Raw genomic sequence first — 23,173 nt, forward strand, 5'->3', positions numbered from 1 at the left:
AAGAGCCCGAGGGGTCTAACTGCTTCACTTTATTTCACCGATTTCCACTCTCTTCCCCAGCCCCCCAACCTCGGAGCAGGAAAGCAGCTTGGCTCAGAAGGCACAGGCCTAATAACCTGGGAAGGTGTGGAGCACCTAGAAGGGGGGAAAGCAGGGATATCTGAGGGTCAAAGGGTGGTCCTGTCCTTTGGGGGGGCAGTTCTGATCTGGAGTCAGCTGCGACCTAGGGGTGAGTGGAGTTCAGGGCAGGCCACACCCTAAGGCTGGCAGAGGATCTCCTGCTAGCACTGGTCCCTGGGGCCCCCACCTTCCCAAGGTGGGAGGGCACAGGCGCCTATGCAAGTGTTGTGTAGAAGCACAAACATGCATGAGTGTCTGTGCACACAATGCAAAGCTGCACCTGAGTGTGCATGTCCGTCGGGGGCATGTACCTATGCGGCTGGGTCATATTTGGGAACCTGTGTAAGTGTGCATATGGCCACGTATGTATCTGTGGCCTAAGAGGCAGGATGGGGGCTGTGAGTGCCCTTCGGGGGCAGCTGGGGTGGATGTAGGAGGTAGGAGGGGTGGGCTGGGCAGAGCAGAGCAAGGAGTGGGAGCTGAGCGGGAAAGCCTATAGCAGAAGCTCATCTAACAGGTTACCCTCCACCAGGTCATGTTCTTTGATTCCTGATTTTTTTTTTCTCTTGATTTCATCTCCTCTGTGTGTCACTGCAAGAGAAAGAAGAAAAGACAGACCCCGAAAGACAAGCACCCAGACACACACACACACACACACACCCCTGTTGCATGTGCATGGAGAGTGAGAGCCCCAGAAAGGCAAGCAGTAGGGCTGGGCCTCATGCTAGCCCCTGCAGGAAATCCAGCAGCCCTGTATGCCACTCCTCGGGTTTGTCCAGGTAACAAGGGTGCCCCGCCCCCTTCAGGACCAACACCCGGTGGTTGGGCAGCTGCTTCAGGTGCTCAAAGCTGGTCTGACCCATGGCGTCCTGGTCGCCATAGACAATAAGAGCTGAGGTCTAGAGAAAAGAAAGGGTGGCAATGTCAACAGGGACCTGCCACACTAGCCCTCCCTATCACTTCAGTCTCTCCCTGGAGTCACCCCAAATGAGGGGGAGAGACAAGCTGACCCAGTGGGGTGGGGGGAGCCAGCTCCCAAGGGCCAGGGGTATGGATTTGTGTCTGTCCCAGCACACTGTTTAGCCCAAGGCTTGACACAGTAATCTGCTAAGTAAACCAAAAGGGTGGAGTTTGGTAGTTCAACTCCTCCCAGAAGCCACCCACTGGCTACCTCCCAAATAAGAAGAAGCCCCAGAGGGACTTTTCCTTGCTCCTGGAAGGGGCGTATTAGCCTCCCATAGCCTCCCACACACGGGTACCTTCACGCTGGCATAGTCGGCAGCATTGATTTTGTCAGTGCAGATGGGGGCCACTGGCACATAGCCCCGGAGCTGGGAGCCAGGGGCCGTGAGGAAGGGCAGGGAGTACATGCCACTCAGAGATGGGCTGATCACAACCGGGGGGCCCAGGTCCAAGGCATCCACCACAGCTGCCAGGAAGCTGCTGGGGACCAGCTCCCCAACAGAGGCAGGGGCTGTTGCTTCCTTAGAGCGCCCCAGGCCTGTAGGAATTTAAGTGTGGGAGAGAAAAGAGAAGGGTGGTGAGTGGGAAAACGGGAGAGGGTCCCTTCCTCTAGGAAGCCCTCCTAGGTCAATCTCTCTGTGCCAGGTTCCAGCAACGTGCCCGAGTTTATTTCTACAGCAGCCTAGATCTGTCATATATGCGGCAAGCATGAGGCATTTCCCTCATGTCTGTGCCCATCTCCCCAGCAGTATAGTGCTCTGGAAAGAACCAAGCTCTGAAGTCCAACACAGCTGGGTCCCAGGCCCAATTTTCCATTTACTACCTATGTGATTTTGGGGAAGTCCCCTCAGCTCTCTCTACTGCTCAGTTTCCCCACCTGTTAAAGGGAGAAAAAAGTATCTGCCATTTAAGATTGTTGTGAGCCCGCCCAGGCGTGGCTCAGCGGTTGAGTGTAGACCTGGGATCCAGGCGATCGGGGTTCGATTCCCAGTCAGGGCACATGCCCAGGTTACGGGCTCAATCAATGACTCTCTCATCATTGATGTTTCTATCTCTCTCTCCCTCACCTTTCCTCTCTCTGAAATCAATAAAGATATATTTTTTAAAAAAAGGAAAAAAAAGATTATTGTGAAAATTGAGTTAACTGCTTAAAAGGCACCTATCCCAGGGATGGCAAGGTGAGTGCCTTGAGGACAGTGGCTGAGGGGATGGCTCGGCACAGTTACCTCCCCTCCAGTTAGTTAGTTCCACTGCTCCCCCAGAAAGATGAGCTCAAGACTTTAGTCTTGAAGCTCAGCCCAACCCACTGTCAGAACCAATCCCATCTGGGCCTGGAGGCCCGCCCTTGGGCACTGAAACCATACCAGCCATGGCCAATGAGGGGAGCAGGTCAGCCATGCAGTCCTTTCCACAGGGCACCAGGGGTCAGGGCCTGCTGGTCCAGGTTATGACTGCCAGACTGGGGCTGTCCCTGCCTCCACCAGAACTCAGCTTAGGGCTTTCTACCTGGGATCATGAGTAGTGGCTCAGCCACCCACTGAGACACTCAGTCTCACTCCTCGGGGCTTCCAACAGAGCCTATGGTTATGGCTCTATCAAAATATTTTACTTCCAATGGGCTGAGCACCAATTATGTGTCAGGTCCTGGCCACATAATCACGTGGATGATATCATTCCATTCTCACGAGAGCTAACCTCCAAAAGGAGTGTGGTTATCTCACATTACAGATGAGGAAACAGGCTCTGAGACACTACCCTAGGCAACAGTTAGAGCAACCGGACAGTGTCCAGACATCAGGATCAAGATTAGAGAAGCTCCGGGGTTCTTGCAGTGTGCACTGTGCCCTGGCCTGGCTAAGTCTTTCCAGACCCCCAGACTCCAGCCCTGCTCCCCCAAGGAGGTCCCCACCACCCCTGCCCAAAAGCCTGCCGCAGAAATACCTGGCAGGTCGATGGCCACAGCCCGGTAGCCGGCCTGGGCCAGCCTGAGCAGCGTGCCCAGATTCTGCCAGGTCTCGGAGGAGAAGCGGATCCCGTGCAGCAGCAGTACCGAGAACCGGGCGGCCTGCCCACTGCCCGGCCGAACCTCCCGGAAAAAGAGGCTCTGGCCCTGTACCTGGATGGTGCCCTCGTGCTGCTCCACGTCACCCATGCTGCCGCTGTGCCAGTGCAGCGCCTGTAGTTCGAGACCAGGCTCATGAGCCCCAGAACAGCCTGCCCAGGTGGGGCAGGAACACTGCCAGGGAGAGGGCAGGGCCCAAGGGAATGGCAAGGAGGCCTGGGGAGGCTCCCACAACTCTAAGAACATGCTTTGGGGCGAGGAAAATGAAGATGTTATTTCTGCCTCTGCTGCTCACTTTGTGTGGCCTTGGCCTCAGTTTCCTCATCTGAAAAATGGGACATTGAAGCCTACATCAAGAATTAACAAGTTAAAAAAAAAAAAAAAAAAAAGAATTGGCAAGTGAGGGTTTCTGGCCTTGGAAAGAACGCAATACAGGGGGTCGCTATTATGATGGTGGTTCTCACTGGTACCCCTGTCTACAAAGGGGGACAATGGTACTTAGCGCAAGAGTGCTCGACGGGATTAAACCAGGCCCGCCCAGCGCTTAGGACTAAGCACGGGGGCTGCTCAGCCGACCATGGTGCTCAGCAACCTCTCCGTCTCCCGGGCACTGTCGGGCTCGCAGTTTGGCACCGCGGGCAGGAGGGGGTCGGGGTTGGAGAAAAACGCCCTTTTTCTGGAAGCGGAAACCGCAGCGCCCAGAGGGGGAAAGGCTTTGAAATTCCCGCCCGCTAGGGACCTGGGGTGCTCGGCGCGCGGACCCCGCGGTCAGGGGCGCGATCGCCGGCGCCGCCCGGGCTCGCTCCGCGCCTCCGAGGACCTCGGGGCGGGCTCACCCGGCCGAGCGGGGCGCACGAGAAGGGGCGGGGCAGGCCCGAGGGAGGGGCCCTGGGGAGCCAGGGGGAAGGGGAGAAACGGGGGGTAGGTGGGAGTTCTAACTGGAGAGAGGGTCGGGGGCGCAAGGCCGGTACCTGGGGAGCCGCGTGGGACCGCACAGACCGGAGGCAGGCGAGTGCAGGCGACCGGGGCCCGGGGCGGGAACGGGGAGGGGCGGGGGCGGGGGCGGGGGCGGGGAAGCGGGGACGCGCCCCGGTCGTGCTCCGGGGCGCCCTCTTGTGGCCGCAATCCGCCGCGGGGCCCATCTTTTCACAGCGGCCTCAGTTTCCCCAAGCCCCTCGGCCCCACGTGCCCGAAGCAGCGGACTGGGTGCTTTCCCCAGACCCGCAGTGGCCTGCCCCACATGCCCACGGCGCGGCTTGAGGAGGGGGGTTCCTTTGGAGTCGCATCCCTGGCGCTCCCTTCTCTCCCCCACCCCCACCCCCACCCCGGGCTGCCCAGGCGCAGGGCTGTGTGCCAGGCGTGCAGTGGAGGCCCGACGGGTCTGAGTGCGAGATTCTGCCGGCGGCCCGCCAGGTAGCCTTGACCGTTTCCCCAGAGCTTGCGAGCCGCTTTCCTCGCCTGCAGAATGGGTGTGAGGTCGCCCGCCTCGCAGGGTGCCAATAAAGGAGCCACCCAGCTATCCGTGCCAGGCCTGGCCACCACGCGGCGCCTCTGCCTCGGGGCAGAGCAGAGGTCGATCGCGGGTCGACGAACCGGACAGGTGCCCCGGGCTGTGGCGCGGCGCGTGCGCCGGTGCGTTTGTCAGGTCAGGGCCGAGCCCTGGTGCTGCTGCGTAACAGTGACGCCTGGCATTCACCCCGCGAGGCCTCCCTGCCAGACGCTGTCCTAAGGCTTGGCAGGTCCTTGAGTCCGTAACACAACCCTCACAAGCACCCCCCCTTTACAGACGAGAGGCGGAACCAGGGCGCAGACGCTCTGCTCTGCTGGGGAGAAGCTGCCTGGCTCTCTCCGCGGCTCTCCAGCCCAAAGCAATCCGGGAAATCTGGACGAGGGGCCGGGCCTGCAGGCTTTGGGGCGCCGCCCCCAGTTCCCCCGCCGCGGGGGCTGCTCGGCGCGGGGCCGGCGACTGCGGACTGCGCAAGCGCGCCTCGGAGGCTGCGCGCGGGGCGGCCAGTGCGGGCTGCCGCCTGCGGAGCGGGCGACGCGGCGCCATGGCCACCGGACTGTTCGGCTGCTGGTTCCGCGTGGGCGGGGCCCGCCGGGCCCTCTCGGGCAGCCCCGTGAGTGTCCCCTGGGCCGGCCGGCCCTCCCCACCCTCGCCCCGCGCCCTGGGCGGAGTCCCGGCGGGGCGGGCGCTGGCGCAGGGAGCGCGCTCGTCGGGGCGGGGCGCGCGCGGCCTGCGCTTTGGGGGCCGGGGTGTGGGCGCGGTGCGTGCGGGCGTCTCTGGGCCCGGGTGCTGGAGGGTGTCGGTCTGAGTATGTCCACTGCGTGTAGCTCAGCGTATGATTTTGCGGGCACGAGCCCTGTGTCTACGTGTGTGTTTCTGAGGGTCTGGGTGTGTGTCCGTCCTTCCGCCTGTGCACGTGTGTTTCTTACGTTCATGTGTAGTTTTAGGGTTGTGCGGATGGCGGTGTTCTTGAAATTTGAGGTTCTGCATGTGAATTTGAAGCCGTGTGTGTGTCTGTGTGTCTGTCTGTCTGTCTGTCCGGCTGCCTTCCTGATGCCTGACGGTGCGCATGATTTTGAGGGTGTGTATTTCGTTTCAAGGGATCGATTTCGCACAGGCCAGTGCCAGTCACAGGTGTGTCTAAGTGCAGGGAATAGCTTGCGCGAGAGAAAATCCGGTGCGGGCAAAACTCGGTAGTTGTGTGCAGTCGCGTACACCTGTGTGTCACTGCCGACGCGTGTGCCAAGGCCTAAGCGTGTGCTGCTCCACCCTCAGCCCCAGCCCCTAGATCTGTAGCTAGCGAGACCAGGTTGCCTGCTGCTGGCAGGGTAAGGTTGTCTAGGGCTCCAGTCCCCTGGGCTGCCCAGGCGACAGCCGAATTCCCACCCCTCCCAACCTGGAGAGGCCCCCTGTGGCCCAGTCTCCGCTGCAAGGAGGGGCCAGCGCCCAAGCCTGGTCTGTGGGAACCTAAGCCAACCGCGTTGGAGGCCCGCATCCCAGTCAGTTCCTGGTCAGAAAGAAGAGAGAAGCTCCTTCTTCCTCCGCTCAGCTCCTGGGTCCCACCTGACTCGAGAGCTTGGGAATGGGGGCTTAGGAAGCATCCCGAGATGTGGGTGGGGCTGCAGACTGGTCCCCGGTCCAGCTGAGGCCATGCCCCGGTGGCTCTGAAAAGAGATGTGTTTGCTGGAACCTGGGAACAAGCAGGGGTGCTCCTCCTAGGCCCACAAAGTGATGACAGGCCAGCCCCAAGGCAAGTGCACTGTATTGTTGAAACCTTGCGGGAGGCTTGGGCCGCCTGGGACTATCCTGTCCATTCTGCTGACCAACTGAAGACTTGGGCTGGGAAGTGCGGAGCAGAGCCTCAAAGCCAGGGCTGACTGCTCTGCCTGGGTCCTGGCCATGAGGCCTGTCCTCTGGGCTGGCAAAGGACCCTGGCTGGAGGAGTCCTGAAGCTAGCTACTTGGCATGAAGCTGGGAGGGTGGGGGGTGTTCATCTCTCCAGCCTCCATGCTGCCCTTTCCCCGTCTGTGCCATTCTCCTGCCTGGGCCCACCCACCTCCTGCCTCAGCCTCTCCATGAGCCTCCTCCCCACTTCACGCTTCACCTCAGCAGGGCGGAAAATTAAATATTCCCATCCATTGTAAAGCACGTTCTGATTTCAGCACTAGAATACGCAGTGTGATAAAAAGAGCCATTTTCAAACAAGCCCTCAGGGGGAGTCTCTCACCTTTGAGGACCCTCACCAGTTCCACTAGCAAGGCTCCGGCTCATCCGTCACCTCCCAGCTCCACGCTTTCCTCTTTGGCAAGCCAAGTGTGTCCCACTGGTAGGAGTCCAGCCCTGGGTTCAAATCCCAGTTCCCCTGCTTGCTAGCACTCTGGACTTTGAGCAAGAGAATCTCCCGAAGCTCAAAGTTTCCTATTAAGAGACCTATAATAATAGTGGCCTTTGGCATGCTGTGTGCCAGGGGGGCATCTCAGGTGCTCTTTCGCACACTGAGGGGTACCTGAACCCTCACCCTGGCATGTGGAGCAGTTGGGTTTGAACCCTCAGACCCCTGCCCAGAGCAGGAGAAAGGGCAAAGGCTAAGCTCTTCCTCTGCTGGGGGATTCGGGTAGGGTTTAGGTGTGGGGTCCAGGAGTCCACGTGGGGCCTCAGCCCCAGCCTCTCCGCTCCTCTCCTCTCCTCTCCTCTCCTCCTCCAGACTGTGGTATGGACCTCCATGAGCCGGTCCCGGATAGCCCTGCTGGGCCTGGGCCTGCTGCTCATGCTGCTGCTGTACGTGGGGCTGCCAGGCCCCCCCGAGCACACTTCCTGGCTCTGGAGAGACCCCAATGTCACAATCCTGGCTGGTCTCACCCCTGGCAACTCCCCCATCTTCTACCGTGAGGTTCTCCCACTCCGTCGGTCACGCAGGTGGGTCCTGACCCAGGGGTAGAGTGGAAGGACTAGGCCTGAAGGGAGTCCCTGGGTGGAACCCCAGCTCAACTCAGGGTGCTCAGGGCCTGGGAGGGCAATGGGAGAAGCCTAGGAAGAAGTGGGCCGCTGCCAGACTCTCAGGCCCACCCTCCTCTGTGTGCCCACAGGGTGCAGGTGGTGCTGCTCCACGGAAAAGCCTTTAACTCCCACACGTGGGAGCAGCTGGGCACACTGCAGCTGCTGGCACAGAGGGGCTACCGGGCTGTGGCCCTTGACCTCCCAGGTGAGAGCCCTGACTCCTGGGTCTCCTGGGGAAGGCAGCCTGCAGCAGGTCCAAGGGGGCAGCTTCCCAGAAGGGAACTTGGAGGGGTAGGGAAGCCCTAAGGTGTGGCCAGGAGGGCATCTGAACCCCAGTCTCCAGACGAGCAGTGGCAGGTCACAACACAAGATGGCAACGCAAAAAGGACTGTCTTTATTTTCTGCCTTGAAAACTCGCCTGATTGTCGCACATCACGGAGCAGGTGGAAACACGCCTGAGGTCACTGGGTTGCATGTGGAGATCTCACTGCGCCTTTTATGACAAACCCGGGAGCATTTTGGTTTTTTCGCTGTCAAATGATTTATGCTATCACTCTTGTTATTTGAAAAAACCAAACAAGGGTGACACCCTCAGAGACCGGTGCCACATTTCCTTCCCTCACTTCAGCAGTTTGGGGGAGCCAGACCCCCTCTGGACACTTCCGTGCATAGAGAAACAGACAATATGCAGGATTGTGTGATGGGGGCTGTCAGCACGATTGGTGGCCTGCGATTTAGTGAGTCTATCCGCAGCTTGGTTTTCTCCCCTCTACCGTGTCTCATGGGTCACGCCAGTCGCTGTGATCTTCCTCTCTGTAGTGTGCGCCATCGGAGGGGTGGACAGGTTCTTCTGGCCGTCCCTCTACTGGTGGGTATGTAGATCGGTTTAGAGTTCGCCGTGTCCGTTGAAATGCTTGGGTACTGGAGCTGCAGCACCCTTGGACATGCTTCTGTGAGCATGTGGGCAATCATTTCTGTAGCATAGCTACCAAGGACAACCGATGGGGTAAAGGACACTCATCTTTTAAATTCTGACAATTATTACTTTACCCTCAAAACTGCTCTATGGATTTTTCCTCCCATCCGTCGTGTATGAAAGTTCCCATTTCCCCACACCTTCCCCAACACTGCACATTATCAGTATTTTAGTTTTGCCAATATGATATGGATGAAAGATGTTTTCCTAGCAGGCCTATTACATCACAAAAAATAGCTCCTGGACATTTGGGGTAGCATGGGCCATGTTCTGCTGCTCCCCACCTCTTTTTTCTGAGCTCCTTCCCAGCCCCCTCAGCTGGTGCCTCCCGCTGCTCCCAGGTTTTGGGAACTCAGCTCCTTCAAAGGAGGCCAGAACTGAGGCAGGGCGGGCGGAGCTGCTGGAGCGCGTGCTGCGGGACCTGGAGGTGCAGAATGCCGTGCTGGTGAGCCCCTCGCTGAGTGGCCGCTATGCCCTGCCCTTCCTGATGCGAGACCACCATCAGCTGCACGGATTCGTGCCCATCGCACCCGCCTCCACCCAGAACTACACTCAGGAACAGTTCTGGGCCGTGAAGGTATGGGAAGAGGGGCTCCAAAGTTCCTGGCTCCCTGTCGTGGGAGGAGAGGACTCAGGACACATGGAGCACACATGGCCCCGTCCCTGATCTGGGTGGAAAAGATGGGTGTTTGGGGAAGATTTCCTAAGGAGATGGCCTGAGGGTTAGTCCCCATCATGCCGTGGGGTTACAGCCCCTTGCCTTGCCCTGCAGACCCCGACTCTCATCCTGTATGGGGAGCTGGACCACATCCTGGCTCGGGAGTCACTGCGGCAGCTCCGCCACCTGCCCAACCACTCTGTGGTGAAGCTGCAGGACGCAGGTCACGCCTGCTACCTCCACAAGCCAAAAGACTTCCACCTTGTCCTCCTTGCCTTCCTTGACCAGCTGCCTTGAGCTCTCCCTCTTAGCCTGGAGGGTCTGGACCAGTCCCCTACCAGGGAGGCAGCCCCTAGGATCAGAGAGCAGAGGCCAGAAGGCCAGGCCCAGTCAGGAGCTCTTATTTTTCTCACAGGCACAATAAATAAAAGCACTTTTGTCATGCCCAGGGAGTGACAGTTCCTATTTCCTGGTGTTGCTTGGGGGGGGGGGGGGAGTGGGAGGCAAGTCTGGGACTGTTTTGGGGCTGGGGTCTGGAGGGAGGGCTCCAGCAGCCTGGGAAGGCTAAGAACACGGGCTGCTTCCTAGTCGGCTGCCCTCACCGCTGTGACTCAGTTTCCTCATCTGTAAAATGAGCGTGATAGTAACACCTAGCTCAGAAAGCGGATTTAGGATTGGATGAGTCAGTGGAGCTCTTGGCCTCACAATGCTGGAGTGGGGGTATCACTCCTGCTGTGTGACCCCTGGGATTGGTGGGCAATCCAGGGCCTGGGAGCTGAGCCCAGGGAGTCAGGAATGCAGGGCCATGGCCGGAGGGGGCTGTGCGCAGCGCTGGGGTGGAGAATGTGGCTTAGCAATGAACAGGGCATCGCTGGTGAACCGCTAAACCTGCTAGCCCCTGGGTACGCGTGGGTCAGCGGCCCAGACCCTTGCCCTGCCCTCCGGCCCGCTTCCTCCGCGCCCAGAGGCTAAAGTCTCTAGCCCTGCCCCTCCCCACGCGGACAGCCCCCGAGCAGGGGCGGAACGGTCTGAGTACAAAGGGCACCGGGCGCGCGAGTGAGCAGCCACAGCCCGAATGAGGTGGCCAGCGGGACACCTGTGCCTCCATTCTCCCTCTGCGGTGGCCGCCGAGGCCCCGGGAGCCTGGCGCAGGGTCAGCCCCGCGAGCCACCTGGAAGGTGAGTTTCCCACCCCTCCCATCAGAGCGTCGCGACCCCCCCCCGCCGCCCCCAGCCGCCGCCGCACACTCCCGCGCGGTCGCAGCCGCCGATGCGCGCTCAGGGCGGCCGCGCGGCCGTTCACGCGCCCACACCGCGGGCACCGTGCGCCCGCAGCGCGGCTGGGGACGTTAACCAGTTGCCTCTGCGCACGGGGGCCCGAGGGCCGGGGAGCCCCCCGGAGGGGCCGAGACACCGGCCGGAGGAGCAGGACCCCGGCGGGCGGGGCGGGGCCGCGCGGGCGGCTCAGGCGGGACCGCGCAGCGCCGCCCCCGGGGCGCCAGGGGGCGCCCGCCGCCCCTCGGTCCCGCCCTCCCTTCCGGCCCCGTCCTGACGCCGCCCGAGGGGGAGCCCTTGGGGCGGGGCCACCGGGACGCTCCGCCAGGCCGGGGGCGGGGCCTGGCGCGGGGCCGGGGCCGGGGGCCGGCAGTCGCCCCGGCCCGGAGCTGGAGGCGGGAGCAGCGGTTCCGGGGCGGGGTCGGGAGCCGAGCCTGGGTTCCGGCGGGCGGACGCGCAGGTACTCGCCGCCTTCGGTCCTCCCCGCGACCCCGGCCGGCCACGTGGGGGGCGGGGCGGTCCCGAGCCCGCGACCTCGCTGGGCCCCGAGTCCCGGCCGCAGCCCCCGCGGGGCGGAGAGGCGGGCGCAGGCCCGAGGCCGGCCGAGCGGAGTCGGGGACCTGGGGCTCCCGGCACGAAACCCGAGCGGTGGGACGGGCGGCTCGGGGAGGGCGGGGGTCAGGTCCGCGCCCAGACGCGGCTCCGCCCCTCCGGCTGCCCGGAGCCTCCCGAGCCCCGGCTTTCCCCGCGGCCAGGCGGCCAGGGCACGACCTCCGCGGGCCCGGGGGGCTGATGGGAGGGGCCTAAGGTGCACCGGAGACAGCCGGGCTCCGAGGCGGGGCGCCCGCTCCCCGGCGGACGCGCGGGGACCCCAGCGGCCGGGAGGGTAGGCAGCGCTCGCTTTGCCCCCAGCTTCCACGCGCGGCGCCATGGCCGGCAGGGGCCCCGAGGGCGAGCACCCGTCCGTGGCACTCTTCCGCCGGTACCTGCGCATCCGCACCGTCCAGCCGGAGCCCGACTACGGTGAGCGCGCGGCGGGGCACCGGGGACGGGGACTCCTGTCACCCAGCCGAGCCCCACTCTGCTGCCCCAAATGGCACCTCAACCCCCCTGGACATGCCCCAGGTCAAAGGCTGCGGCAGCCCGTCCAGGCTGTGGAGGGACCGGTCCTGCAGAGCCGGGGCTCCTCCCAAGTGACTCCTGGGTGGGGGAGGGGAGGCCGAGGCGGCCGCTTGGACGAACAGGTCCTCCAAGTCCACTGGGGCTGGACAAAGGCCAGAGCCCTTAGGGAGTCAAGCTTGGTGTCTGGGAACTGTGTGCATGGGTCCAAATTCCTGCTGTGATTTTCCACCTGGGAGACACCGGGTGGCTTTCCTGTCCCTGCACCATAGCTGCCCCTTCTTTAAGGAACAGGACACCACCTTCTAACCCTGGACTTCCCACCTGGCCTTCCACGAAGGGTCACTGATTGGCCCAAATTCGCTTCTCCCGTGGGGGCAGAAATGCAGGTGTCTCTGAGAGATGTGCAGTTGTGTCCAGGCAGCAGCCCATCTGGGGGGGGGTCTGCTCCCCTCTCTGGATGTGCCTCCAAGCTCTGCCTGGGCAGGGGGGAGGAAGCCTGGGAAGGCAGAAGCAGCCCCAAGCCTCTGTGTCGGCAGGGGCCGCTGTCGCCTTCCTCGAGGAGAGAGCCCACCAACTGGGCCTGGGCTGTCAGAAAGTGGAGGTGAGCCCAGGGCCCAGTGTGGGGAACAGAAGTGGGCCTGGGGCACCTCCATACCCTGCACTGAACTTCCCTCCTGGCCCTCTCCAGGTGGCACCTGGCCGTGTAGTGACCGTGCTGACCTGGCCAGGCAGCAACCCCAAACTTTCCTCCATCTTGCTCAACTCCCACACGGATGTGGTACCTGTCTTCAAGGTGTGTGAGTGTGGGGAGGGAGGGTGGGGATAAGGTGAGGCATACCCCCTCCACCTCAGGGAGCCCTGGTGCTGGTCCTGGCACTGACCCTGACCTCATTGGGCATCATTCCACTTGAGCAGCCTTGGTCCAGCTGCTGTTTCACGCCCAGGTAAGGGTAGAGGTGGGACGCAGAGATGAGGGCTGGCAGTCTGATGCCCTCTTCTGTCGCCTTCACCACCCGCCTGTCAACCCTACAATGGGCTCCTAGGGCAGGACCACAGTTGAGCACAGTGGATTAATGACAGAATGTGGGGCTTGGGTCCCTCTTCCCATCCCTGCCCCCAGGAATACTGGAGTCATGACCCCTTCGAGGCCTTCAAGGATGCCGATGGCTACATCTATGCCAGGGGTGCCCAGGACATGAAGTGTGTCAGCATCCAGTGAGTGTCCTTCCCACAGTGTCCCCGCTGCCCATGGAGTGGCCCAACCTCAAGGCCAAGGAACGCCTTGACCCCTACACTGGGCAGGAAGTACAGGACAGGGACTTTCCTGAGTCCCCTGCCAGGCTCTGGCAGAGCAAGGTCCAGGGCCTACAGCTCCAGCCTGCCCGCCTGGTGGCTCCCTCGGCACCTGGCTTACACCCTCTCGCTGCCCCTCAGGTACCTGGAGGCTGTGAGGAGGCTGAAGGCTGAGGGCCACCATTTCCCCAGAACCATCCACATGACCTTTGTGCCAGGTGGGAGTGGCTCCGGGAGGGGCACCTTTAGGGAGAGGGGGGTGTTGGGGGCATGGCTCCCTCATCTCACATCCCTGCTGCTTTTACAGATGAGGAGGTTGGGGGTCACCGAGGCATGGAGCTGTTTGTACAGCAGCCCGAGTTCAAGGCCCTCAGGGCTGGCTTTGCCCTGGATGAGGGTGAGCAGGGTGGCAGGTCACTGAGTGGCCAGCGGGATGGGGAGGCTGCTAGTGGGGCTGTGCCACTCCACCCTCTGAACCCCTTCCTCCCTCCTTAGGCCTAGCCAACCCCACTGACGCCTTCACTGTCTTCTACAGCGAGCGGAGCCCCTGGTGTGAGTACGACTTGGAGGGAGAGGGTGACTGCAGATGGGAGACTAGGCTAGAAGGGGCAGGGGCCCGAGTAGGCCTGGAACCCAGGGCCTCTGCCTCACAGCCCCTCCTTGCCTGGGCTTCTCCTTCCCGAGCCCCTGAGGGCAGAAACCAGCCCTGTACTGTGCGCTCTGCGGGGACAGAGCCCTGCCAGAGGAGCTGTGAACGAGTTGCAGCCCTGGGCCCACCCAAGGACTGAGTGCTTTCCCAGCCTCCCATGCTGAAGGTACCCCTCCCCCTGCATCTCCCAGGGGTGTGGATCACAAGCACCGGGAAGCCTGGCCATGGCTCCGTATTCATCAAGGACACCGCCGCAGAGAAGCTGGTGGGTGGCCCCGGGGATGGAATCTGGGAGTTCCTGGGACTGTGTCCCGGGCCTCTCTCACATCTAACCTCACACCCCCCCAGCACAAGGTCGTAGGCTCCATCCTGGCTTTTCGGGAGAAGGAGAGGCAGAGGTGAGGCAGCCTGGGAGGCACTGGGGCTGGGAGGCTGTGCCAGACAGGAGGGATGCCAGCCTGGTTTTTATCTGTTGTCCCCTTGCTGCCCCTGCCCCCCACTGCAGGCTGCAGGCAAACCCCCACCTGAAGCTGGGCGCTGTGACCTCTGTGAACCTAACTAAGCTAGAGGGCGGCGTGGCCTATAACGTGGTACCTGCCACCATGAGCGCTGGCTTTGACTTCCGCGTGGCACCGGATGTGGATCTGAAGGTGCCACCACCACTTGGGTTTGGAGGAGGGAGCCTGGGTCCTCAATGCTGTCCTAGAGGCTCAGGGAGAGCCTGAGGGATCAGCTCATCTCCCTTCTCGTAGGCTTTCGAGGAACAGCTTCAGGGCTGGTGCCAGGCAGCTGGCCCGGGGGTCACCTTCGAGTTTGCTCAGGTACCAACCGAATGATGGGGGAGTCGTGGGAGCTGGGGAGACAGGGCCTGTAGGAGTGTGTGCTGGATGTGCTGCACACACCTGGGCGTTGCTTTAGCTGAGAGATTCATGCTAATCCCCTGCCAGCATTTGCTGTGAGGCCGCTGGGTGCCGGGGAGTCAAATGACAGTTCAGTCCTTAGCTCTTACAGCACGAAGGGGGGATAGACATGAATCAATTCTTACAGGATATTTTTATATAAGTATAAACATATGGTCCAGAAAAGGGTAGGACCTCGTACTGAGAACTGAAATGTGTTTTGGACCAGTCTGAGAGGTCGGGGAGAGCTGTCTTGAGGAGGGGGCATGGGCTAGGACCTGAAGGATGGACAGCAAGTAGGTAGGCAGAAGGCAGTGAAGGTCCTTCGAGGAACTGGAAGGGGGCCTGTGGCTGGGCTGGCCAGCTGGCTCTCTGGGCAGGTGTGGGAGGTGGGGGTGGGGTGTCCGGTGCTGGGCACATACCCACCCTGTGAAAACAGAGCAAGATGCCCAGGCCTTGTCCTGATCCTGCCACCCTTCTCTTCCCCCCAGAAGTGGACGGAGCCGCGAGTGACATCTACTGATGACTCAGACCCCTGGTGGGCAGCATTCAGTGGGGTCTGCAAGGACATGTGAGCACACTGGCCTGCCTTCCTCTCCCTCCTGCTCTCCGCTACCTCCTTCCAGCTGCCTTTGCCCCTTCAGTCCTTGCCTTGCCCTCTCCCCTCTGCCTCCCACTCACCAGGCTCTGCCTCTGCAGGAACCTCACTCTGGAGCCCATCATCTGCCCCGCTGCCACTGACAGCCGCTATCTCCGCGCGGTGAGCTGCTTGCAGCAGGACGGGCAGGGGGGTGGCCTGGACGGTGGCCTTCTCCCTAATGGTTCCCTCTCACCTGCAGGCGGGTGTCCCAGCTCTGGGCTTCTCCCCCATGAACCGCACACCTGTGCTGCTGCACGACCACGATGAGCGGCTGCACGAGGCCGTGTTCCTCCGTGGGATTGACATATACACACGGCTGCTGCCTGCCCTGGCCAGTGTGCCCGCCCTGCCCAGCGACAGCTGAGCCCACACTCCCCAGCCTCTACCCCTGGAGCTTCCACCCTGACCGGTGCCAAGGACCCCTCTTCTCCCTGCCCCACAATCAAGTCTGTGTGAACGGAGGCCATGAAATACCAATGGCAAGGACATTCATGGAGCAGGGATGCTCATTCCTCTGGGGACATGCCGTTACCATCCCCATGGCAGAGGAGGAAGCTGAACCTAGCTTTGAGTGCTTCCCCCCCACCCCCACTGCTGTGTCCTTTGACACAGTACACCTGTCCTGAACCAACCACGTCTGTCCAGCAACAAGGTGCCAGCCTTCCTGTTCTCAGTGGCCACCGTATCTATAGAGTGTCCCAAAAAATGTATACACACTTTAACAGCTGATAGCTCAATTGGTGTTTCTTTCTTTTCTGATTTAATAAACACTGCCTTTATAATTATTCAAACTGTGTCTACATTTTGGGGGGATACCCTATATATATGTTATGGGATCACGGATACCTTTCCCACTGAGGGGGACACCAAGACACAGATCTCAGGGAGCACATTCAGGACCCAGAGCCGGAGGCCAGCAGGGCCCCTGTGGGACGTGGGGCAGGCAGAGGGACAGCTGGCAAGGCATGACTGCTAGCATTTGTCAACCCTCAGGCGACAGGAAGTGGGTGTGGCCCTGTTCTGGTTTTGGGAGCACAGGTCAGAGGGGCCGGAGCCCTGGCAGACCAGGTCAGTTCATCTTAGGGCTGCCAGCACCCTGGGCAGGGATCATGGGTCAGTGTGTACAGAGTGATCCACAAGGTGGGCATCAGTCGGCCAGCCTGGCCAGGGCCCCAGGCGGTGCCAAGAGTCAGCTGTGAGCCTATGAGCTGAGCCGTTCCTCTAGCTGACCTGGTCTAGTCCTATTCTACCTCCCTGAGCGTGGAGCAGGGGAGACAAGGAAGGCTGGGTTTTGAAGCTCCTACTTGTGGCCAGAAGGGAAGTCCAGAGCCTGCAGGCTCAGTCCTGATAGTAATAATAACGCACCTGCTCGTGGCATTCTGACAAGGAGCCAGGACACTGGCTGGCTTCTCCCCTCCCTGAACCCCCTTCAGAAGCTCTGCTAGACAGCCTGGAGGTCAGGGAGTCAAGATCTGATGCTCAGAGCTGGGACTTGTGCGTCCTACCCAAGAGCTGGAGGGGGAGGCAGCATGCGGCTGTGGCCTAGCTGAAGCTCCTGACCTGGGGTCTCCTGAGATTGGGGCCCAGCCTCCCCCTTCAGACTGAAACAGGGTGAGAGTCTTCACACCCCTATCTTAGGGACCTGAGCGCAGGCCTCACTTTGGAAGCCATCTCACCCGGTGGCCCCAGGCTGGGAGAGACCATCTTCAGGACACAAAACCCGCTCCTGGGCCCTGTCAAGACCCCACCTCCTATCTGACACCAGCTGGCAAGGGGCATGTGGCCACCCACAGAGCACCCAGGATGACAGTCAAGACCTACCAGCCCAGCTCTGGTTGGCAAACTAACACTTCCTGGGGCCCCCCTTGGACCAGCAGGGTTCCAAGGCTCTCTCCACCCCTCTGTAGCTCAGTGGTCTGGAGCACATTTCCTCACCTGTGAAACAGATAACAGTGCTACCTACTTCAGAGGAAAGGGACCACATACTATGGACTGCACCTGTTGCCCAGGGTAATAGCAACCCTTTTTGAGCCTCCCAAGTGCCCAAGGTTCAACCACAAATTACATGACCACTATACTCAAGGCTGGTGTTGAGGATTAACAGTAACTTACACATGCAGTGCATCGTGGGAGGCGATGACATGGATACCCTGTGCAGCAAGGCAGGTGCTAAAGACATAGAATGGCAGGGTGGGTGGGGTACGGGGCTGACCAGCTCCAGATAGGGGGAAACGCCTTACATCCTTGCCAGGGGCCAGGCAAGGGCCTGTCCAGGAACCAGAACATAGTGGGGCACGGGGAGGGGTCGACAGGAAGCACTCTCTGCCTAGCCTGGATGGAGTTTGCAGGTCCAGCAGCAGCCATGCTATGGAACAGTCTCCACACTCTACTCCTCAGGACTGGCTCTTACAATCTCACATACCCCCTCCTCCTTGAGGTGCCCTAAGTGGTCTCCCAGGGGCTTCTGTAGCAGGGAGGTAGCATGTTTGGTTACCAATTGACTGCACTGGAGGCACAGTCCACAGCAACAATACAGACAATTGCAAGAAAAATGGCTGATTAAAAGAAATAATCCAAGTGTTAGTAACAATTTTTTCTGCCATGTTCCCCAGGAGCCTAACTAGTGTGCTAACGGGTCGCCCGGGCTTAGGGTTGGATCACTCAGGGTGTTTACTTCGATTTCATATGTGCTAACAAAGAAGAGACATTAGCAGATTCATCTGGTATAAGACACAGCCTCCAGTTTGGGTGATGGCAGAGGTGCCTCCCTGTGACAGTGCCGCAGGAAGTGTAAGTCTGAGGCCGGGCCAGAAAAACAAATATTTACAGGGACTTAAATTGGGAGATCGTACCTGGATCTTTGGATGTGAGTGCAGCCACAGCTGGGAATCTGGCCAGGCTGTGTAAACCACCCGTGTTACAGAGAGAGGTCATGCTTCCTGTTGTGAGGAGGTAATGGGGGGGAGGGGGGACATGCCAGAACAGGGCCCCTACTTCATCCCCTCATTCAGTGGTGCACATACGTCTACATATAGTGTCTCCATGGGTCCCACCTGCACTAGGGTGACAGGGTCCCACTGGGGACTGAGCAGTTCCTCCCCACTTAAGAGCGTGAAATAACTGCCCCAACCGGTAGGACATCCCAGTGTAGATTCCAGTAAATGGTCCCAGTTCCAGGGACAATAGAGCTTGGTGCCCTCATTCTCATGGCCAAGCCACAGAGTCAATCCTTTCACAAGGGCCCAGCTGCCAGTACACAGGGTCAGGCCAAGGTTCACGCATAATTAACCAAATCACTCTTAACTGGGCCCATTGGCTACTGTGATGTGCTCCTATTTCCACCCAGAGAGTATCAGTAGATGATTGAATGCCAGCTGCCATCCAGGTGGGCGGATACCTGGCTAGAGCCATCAGCGTACCAGGCTCCAACAGAACCTCCTGCTCCTCCTTTGCAGATTGTGGGGCTCTAGACAGGGACAGGGGCAGGAGCATTCAGAGGCTGCATGTATTCAGAGGGCCTCGTAGCTGCTGCATCCCTAGAGGGCATCCTCTGCTGTTGGTGGGCAGGCCATCCGGTCAGCACAGGTGTGAACCACAGCAGGAGCCAGCCAGTGGAACGCGTTCGATCCACCCCTTGATGGCAAGTTCTTACTCTGGCTGCTCCATCCCGGTGTATCTGTTCTCTGCCCCCCTCCACAGTTGGGACCAAAATCCCAGGGGCACTTGCTCCTTTTACTGTTTTTGCTGAATTGCCCCGCCCATGCCTCATGGGTTACTGAGATAGCCAACTCAAATGGCAAAAATGCCTGTGAGATCCAAGAGCTGTCATCTGTTGGAGCAGTATGTTTGCTCTCAAAAGCAGCCTGTTCTGCTGCCCAGTCCCATGTCCCTTCTTTAAGCAATATAAGGGAAGGCGTTGTGCCAAGTGGTATAAAAGTTCACCAACACCCCAGAATTCCCACAAAAGCCTGGACCTCTTTTATATTTTTTTGGTATGGTATTTTTTTGGTTTGTAATTTTCCTATGACAACCTTGGGGACAACACAGGTCTTACTCAACCATTTGACTCCCAAAAACTTTTATGGCAGTGCCCAGGCCTTGAATTTTATGCAATTCACTGTCCGTCTCTTGTAGGTGGTCCAGTCAAGCGGGCAAGGTTTTTTGAAGCAGAGGGAAATGTTCACAAGTCAATCAAGCAGTGACTATTTCTGGGGGACCAATTAATGTTGAGTCCCACAAGAGGCCTCTGATCGCCCCCTATGGTCGTCACCTAAGGACAATCTTGGCCTTCATCCTGTACTTGGGAAGGCGGGAGGCACCCAGCCAGCATAGAATGAAACCCCAGATGGCTTCTGCTCCAACAGTGTCTGCCAGGGTAACCGAGGGTATAGGACGAATTGCTGCTCGGGCCTTAAAGTCCTCCAAATCCTAATACTGCATCTGGCTGAAGGTCAATCATCTCTCAGGTGCCTGAGGTAGCTCCCGGGCTAGCCTCCCAGGCCCTTTCCTTCCTATTGCATTTACTCCCAAGTCTCAGCCCTCCCCGCAGCTCAGACGTGGAGACCAGGCAGTTTTCCAGATCACAAGTGTTTTGTCCCACCACAGGGCTCAGCATGGAGATGAATGTCCAGTACTGTGTAATAGGGGCTCTATGCAGAATCTCTTCCATTCCTGCTGTGAAAGTGGCCTGGTCAGGTCCCTCAACACTGGGGCATAGTCTGCCCAGCGCATGAGCAGCTCTCCAATAATCAGCTGTATTTCTATGGACTGGGAGGCCCCACTTGCCCAGGCCACCCTGCAGGATAGAATGATCCATGGAAGTCTCTCCTCCACACCCAGGGTCCCGAGCACTTGGGGAAGCAGCACAACTTAGGGCAGTGGGCGCCAGCCAGGTACTCTAAGAACAGCCTCAGTGAGGAACACCTCAGGCCAGAGTGCAGAATTCTTCAGCAGGACCCCATCCCTTTCCCATGTGTCAAGACCTAACAAGGATGTCTGGGGTTTCTCTTTCCTCACCAGCCTGCCCCCACCAGTTGTTTGCTACGTCCCCTTTTTCTATTCCAGGAAACTGCCTCCCAGAGGCCCAACCACACACCCTAACTGCCAGGGAAAGCTGAGCTCTCCTCCCATGGAAAATGGAGGTAGCAACCCTCCCTGAACCCCAGTCCCAGCCCTGGATCACAGACACAGGCTGACTGACAGATCCTGACTCAGGTTTATTTGTACAAATAGCACAGGAGGACACCAGCTCCATGCAGACAGTAGCCCAGGGGTCGCACCAGTCCTTCTGTCCTCACATCCGCAGACAGAGGCCTCTACTGTGGAGCCTTCGTGGGGGCCTGGGCACCTTTGGGAGCCGGAGCCTGGGCACCTTTGGGAGCCGGGGCCTGGGCACCTTTGGGAGCCGGGGCCTGGGCACCTTTGGGAGCCGGAGCCTGGGCACCTTTGGGGGCCGGGGCCTGGGCACCTTTGGGAGCCGGGGCCTGGGCACTTTTGGGAGCTGGAGCCTGAGCTGAAGCTGGGGCTGCACCTGCACCCGCAGCCTGGGGCTGGGTTGGAGCCTTGGCCTTGGCCTTTGGCCGGCTCAGCCTGAGACCCTTGGCGATGCGGGCACGAGCACGTTTCCCAAGCTTGGGGTGAGCGATGTAGGCAAGTCGACTGAGCTTTTGGCTGCTGCCCTTTGGAATCCTGGGCTTGACCTCCTTGGGCTTTACGAGGGCCTTGATAGCCTCAGCGCGCGCACTCATGGCCTTAGCGTTGTTGGCCTGCATCTTCTTCAGGCCCTTCTTGTTGTGCTTCTTGGCAAAGCGCATGTTCCTTAGAAACTTGGGGTCTACCTAGAAGGCAATAAAGGTACAGGCACCTATAAGTGCAGCATGTGGGGCCCCTTTATCGGGCTCCAGCCGAAGCCTATTGGGCCTTAGACAGCATCAAATCCAACCTTAAATGCTGAAATACCCAACCTTTAGAAACTTACCTGCAGAGAAACTCATACTGCCACCCCAGAAACCAATATCCCACCCTGCTAATGCTACACCCAGACCACATTTTCAGGTCTACATGCCCAGAGCCCAGCAGAGCTCAAATGCAAGTGCAGAAAAAAAAGAATAAATGAAGGCTGCCCTGTCCCCCACCCCCCGTTGTAGGGCTTCAATTTCCTACAGCAGGGCTAGGGTGGAGTTCTGAAACCCCCTCCGGGCCACCCCACCCCTTTAAAGAAAAGTGACAGTTAAACACCAAGCCCAGAACAACAAATTCACAGCGGATGACGCAGACCAAGAGGCCAAAACATGAAAACCAAGGCTCAGTTCTCCTCAGACCCATCCCCAGAGCTCCCAGCACAGGAAGGGAAGCTGTTCCCAAGCCCGGCACCCAATCAGATCAAGGTCCTATGCTGGTCAGTGTGGAATAGACACTTGTAAGGTACGTGGTGCACGGTGCACACAGACAAAACCACTCCTTTTCCTCAAGTGCTCGGGGTGGGCAAAGGAGATGGTCCAATTGCCCTCACCAGGCAGGTTGCACCTGACCAGGGGGTTACACCCAGGACTGGAAAAGACCAAGTAAAGCTTTGCTAGCTGAGTAAAGGAAAAACAACAACACACACACAAAAAACTGCAGACCAAAGCAAATCAACGACCAGTTAACAATGATGCTCAGGCAGGGTGTGAAGCTAGAGCCAGACAGACACACTTACCCCCTTAAGAGACTCGTATCTTTGTGATCGGGGTTTCTTGATGCCATTTCTGTGCCATTTTCGGGCTGTGGGAGGGAAAAAGGAATTAGGTTAAAATAAGGTTTCCTCTAACAAGATCACTCAACAGCTGCCGAGCCTGGGGAAACCCTTACTTCCCAGAGCAGGTCGTCTTCAGACCCGGGGAGCCCCTATCGCTGAGCGCAAAGCACTGTTGGGTATCCCCGGGGACCCCGGGCTTCTAAGTCTATATAACCCCAAAGATAACAGTAGGTAAGAACAAAATCGGGCCGAGGACCCCCCCTGCCCCCGTGACCCTCCCACGGTCCGCGGCGGAGGCCGGGCAGAGGAACTTACACTGGTTGTGCGTGGTGTGGTTCTTGGACTTGGCCATGTCTGCGCCTGGAGGACGGGAACGCGGGTCAGGGCTGCGGGCGGGGGCCTGCCCGACCCTGAGAGCGTGAGGCCAGGCGCCAGCATGAGGCCTCGCACCTGCGGCCTCGCTCGCTCTCACCACCCGGCTCCAGTCCCCGAAACCGGCATCCCCGCCGCGTCCCCCAAACCCGAGCTCTCCCTCTCCCATCCGCTCGACAACCCGCGGGCGCCGCCTCCGCTCCCCACCGCCAGGCAGCCGGCCTCCCCGTCCCCGTCCCCGCCGCCGCCGCCGCCCGGGAGTCGCGGATGGCTTCGGATACCGCGCGGCCAGTACTCACCCAAGCCCGCGGCTCCCGACGCGCCTGGGACCGGAAGAGAAAGAGGAGGCCGCGGTGCAGCACGGGAAATACGGCCGTGGAGGCCGGAAGGTACCACGGAGAAAGCTTCCCCAGCGCCGGGAAGAAAGGTTCCTAAGGCCGCGAGGGCACGAGTCGGAGGGGAAGGCGGGGCTACGACCTGGCCCCGCCCTTTTCAAGCTCCCCCGGCCCCCCCAGTCCTATTCGAGTTCTTGGGCCCCGGTCTCTTGAAAGACTGAAGGCGAATGGAGTCCTTGAGGAACATGTTAGGCAGGAAGGGACAGGTTTTTGTTCTTAAAAAGCACCCCCGGCTACTGCGTGGAGAGTGGACTGTGGGGCCAGAGGAGAGCAGGGAGGGCCGAGCGGAGGCGGGTGCAGGGCACCGTGGGAGAGCGGGGGCGCCTGTTCCCGCTCCCGGGGTGCGCACGGCGGAGGGAAGGAAGGAGAGAGTAGACTGGACTGGGGGCGCTGCAGATGGGGAAGGGGACGGAGGCTGGAATGTGCGCCTGTGGGCCACACGGGGGCAGCACTGGAACAAGGATGGAGGGGGCCCTGCGGAGATAGGGACCTTCCCTCCTGCGGGGGCGC

At 60.0% G+C, this 23,173-nt stretch overlaps 2 protein-coding genes across 9 annotated transcripts; one reads left to right on the forward strand and one right to left on the reverse strand.

The window, feature by feature from the left end:
* Positions 1-14: 14 nt before the first annotated feature.
* Positions 15-22,693, reverse strand: ABHD14B (abhydrolase domain containing 14B). 3 transcript variants are annotated; one of them, XM_081159923.1, is made up of 6 exons: positions 22,568-22,672; positions 22,212-22,256; positions 21,858-21,922; positions 3,025-3,259; positions 1,380-1,621; positions 15-1,019 (listed from the first exon to the last, which is right to left on the reverse strand). In XM_081159923.1, exons 2-6 carry the CDS (start codon positions 22,246-22,248, stop codon positions 840-842), a joined length of 759 nt encoding a protein of 252 aa, XP_081016049.1. In that variant the 5' UTR covers positions 22,249-22,256; positions 22,568-22,672; the 3' UTR covers positions 15-839. The 3 variants fall into 3 exon arrangements, with proteins under 3 accessions (XP_081016049.1, XP_081016050.1, XP_081016048.1); XM_081159924.1 differs by lacking the exons at positions 21,858-21,922; positions 22,212-22,256; positions 22,568-22,672 and adding an exon at positions 4,117-4,170; XM_081159922.1 differs by lacking the exons at positions 15-1,019; positions 1,380-1,621; positions 3,025-3,259 and adding an exon at positions 20,357-20,997 and having other exon boundaries at positions 22,568-22,693.
* LOC308567851 (protein ABHD14A) lies at positions 4,928-15,945 on the forward strand. 6 transcript variants are annotated; one of them, XM_081159916.1, is made up of 17 exons: positions 5,057-5,265; positions 7,357-7,568; positions 7,739-7,854; positions 11,470-11,580; positions 12,216-12,280; positions 12,368-12,472; positions 12,800-12,894; positions 13,114-13,190; positions 13,280-13,369; positions 13,468-13,524; positions 13,813-13,886; positions 13,970-14,019; positions 14,127-14,271; positions 14,374-14,442; positions 15,012-15,091; positions 15,220-15,280; positions 15,360-15,945. In XM_081159916.1, the coding sequence occupies exons 1-17, from the start codon at positions 5,197-5,199 to the stop codon at positions 15,522-15,524; spliced, it is 1,641 nt and encodes a 546-aa protein (XP_081016042.1). In that variant the 5' UTR covers positions 5,057-5,196; the 3' UTR covers positions 15,525-15,945. The 6 variants fall into 6 exon arrangements, with proteins under 6 accessions (XP_081016046.1, XP_081016047.1, XP_081016045.1 ...); XM_081159917.1 differs by lacking the exons at positions 5,057-5,265; positions 7,357-7,568; positions 7,739-7,854 and adding an exon at positions 10,283-10,461; XM_081159918.1 differs by lacking the exons at positions 5,057-5,265; positions 7,357-7,568; positions 7,739-7,854 and adding an exon at positions 10,943-11,017.
* Positions 22,694-23,173: the final 480 nt, after the last annotated feature.

This window comes from Miniopterus schreibersii, assembly GCF_964146895.1.
Source record: "Miniopterus schreibersii genome assembly, chromosome: 15".
Taxonomy (NCBI): Eukaryota; Metazoa; Chordata; class Mammalia; order Chiroptera; family Miniopteridae; genus Miniopterus; species Miniopterus schreibersii.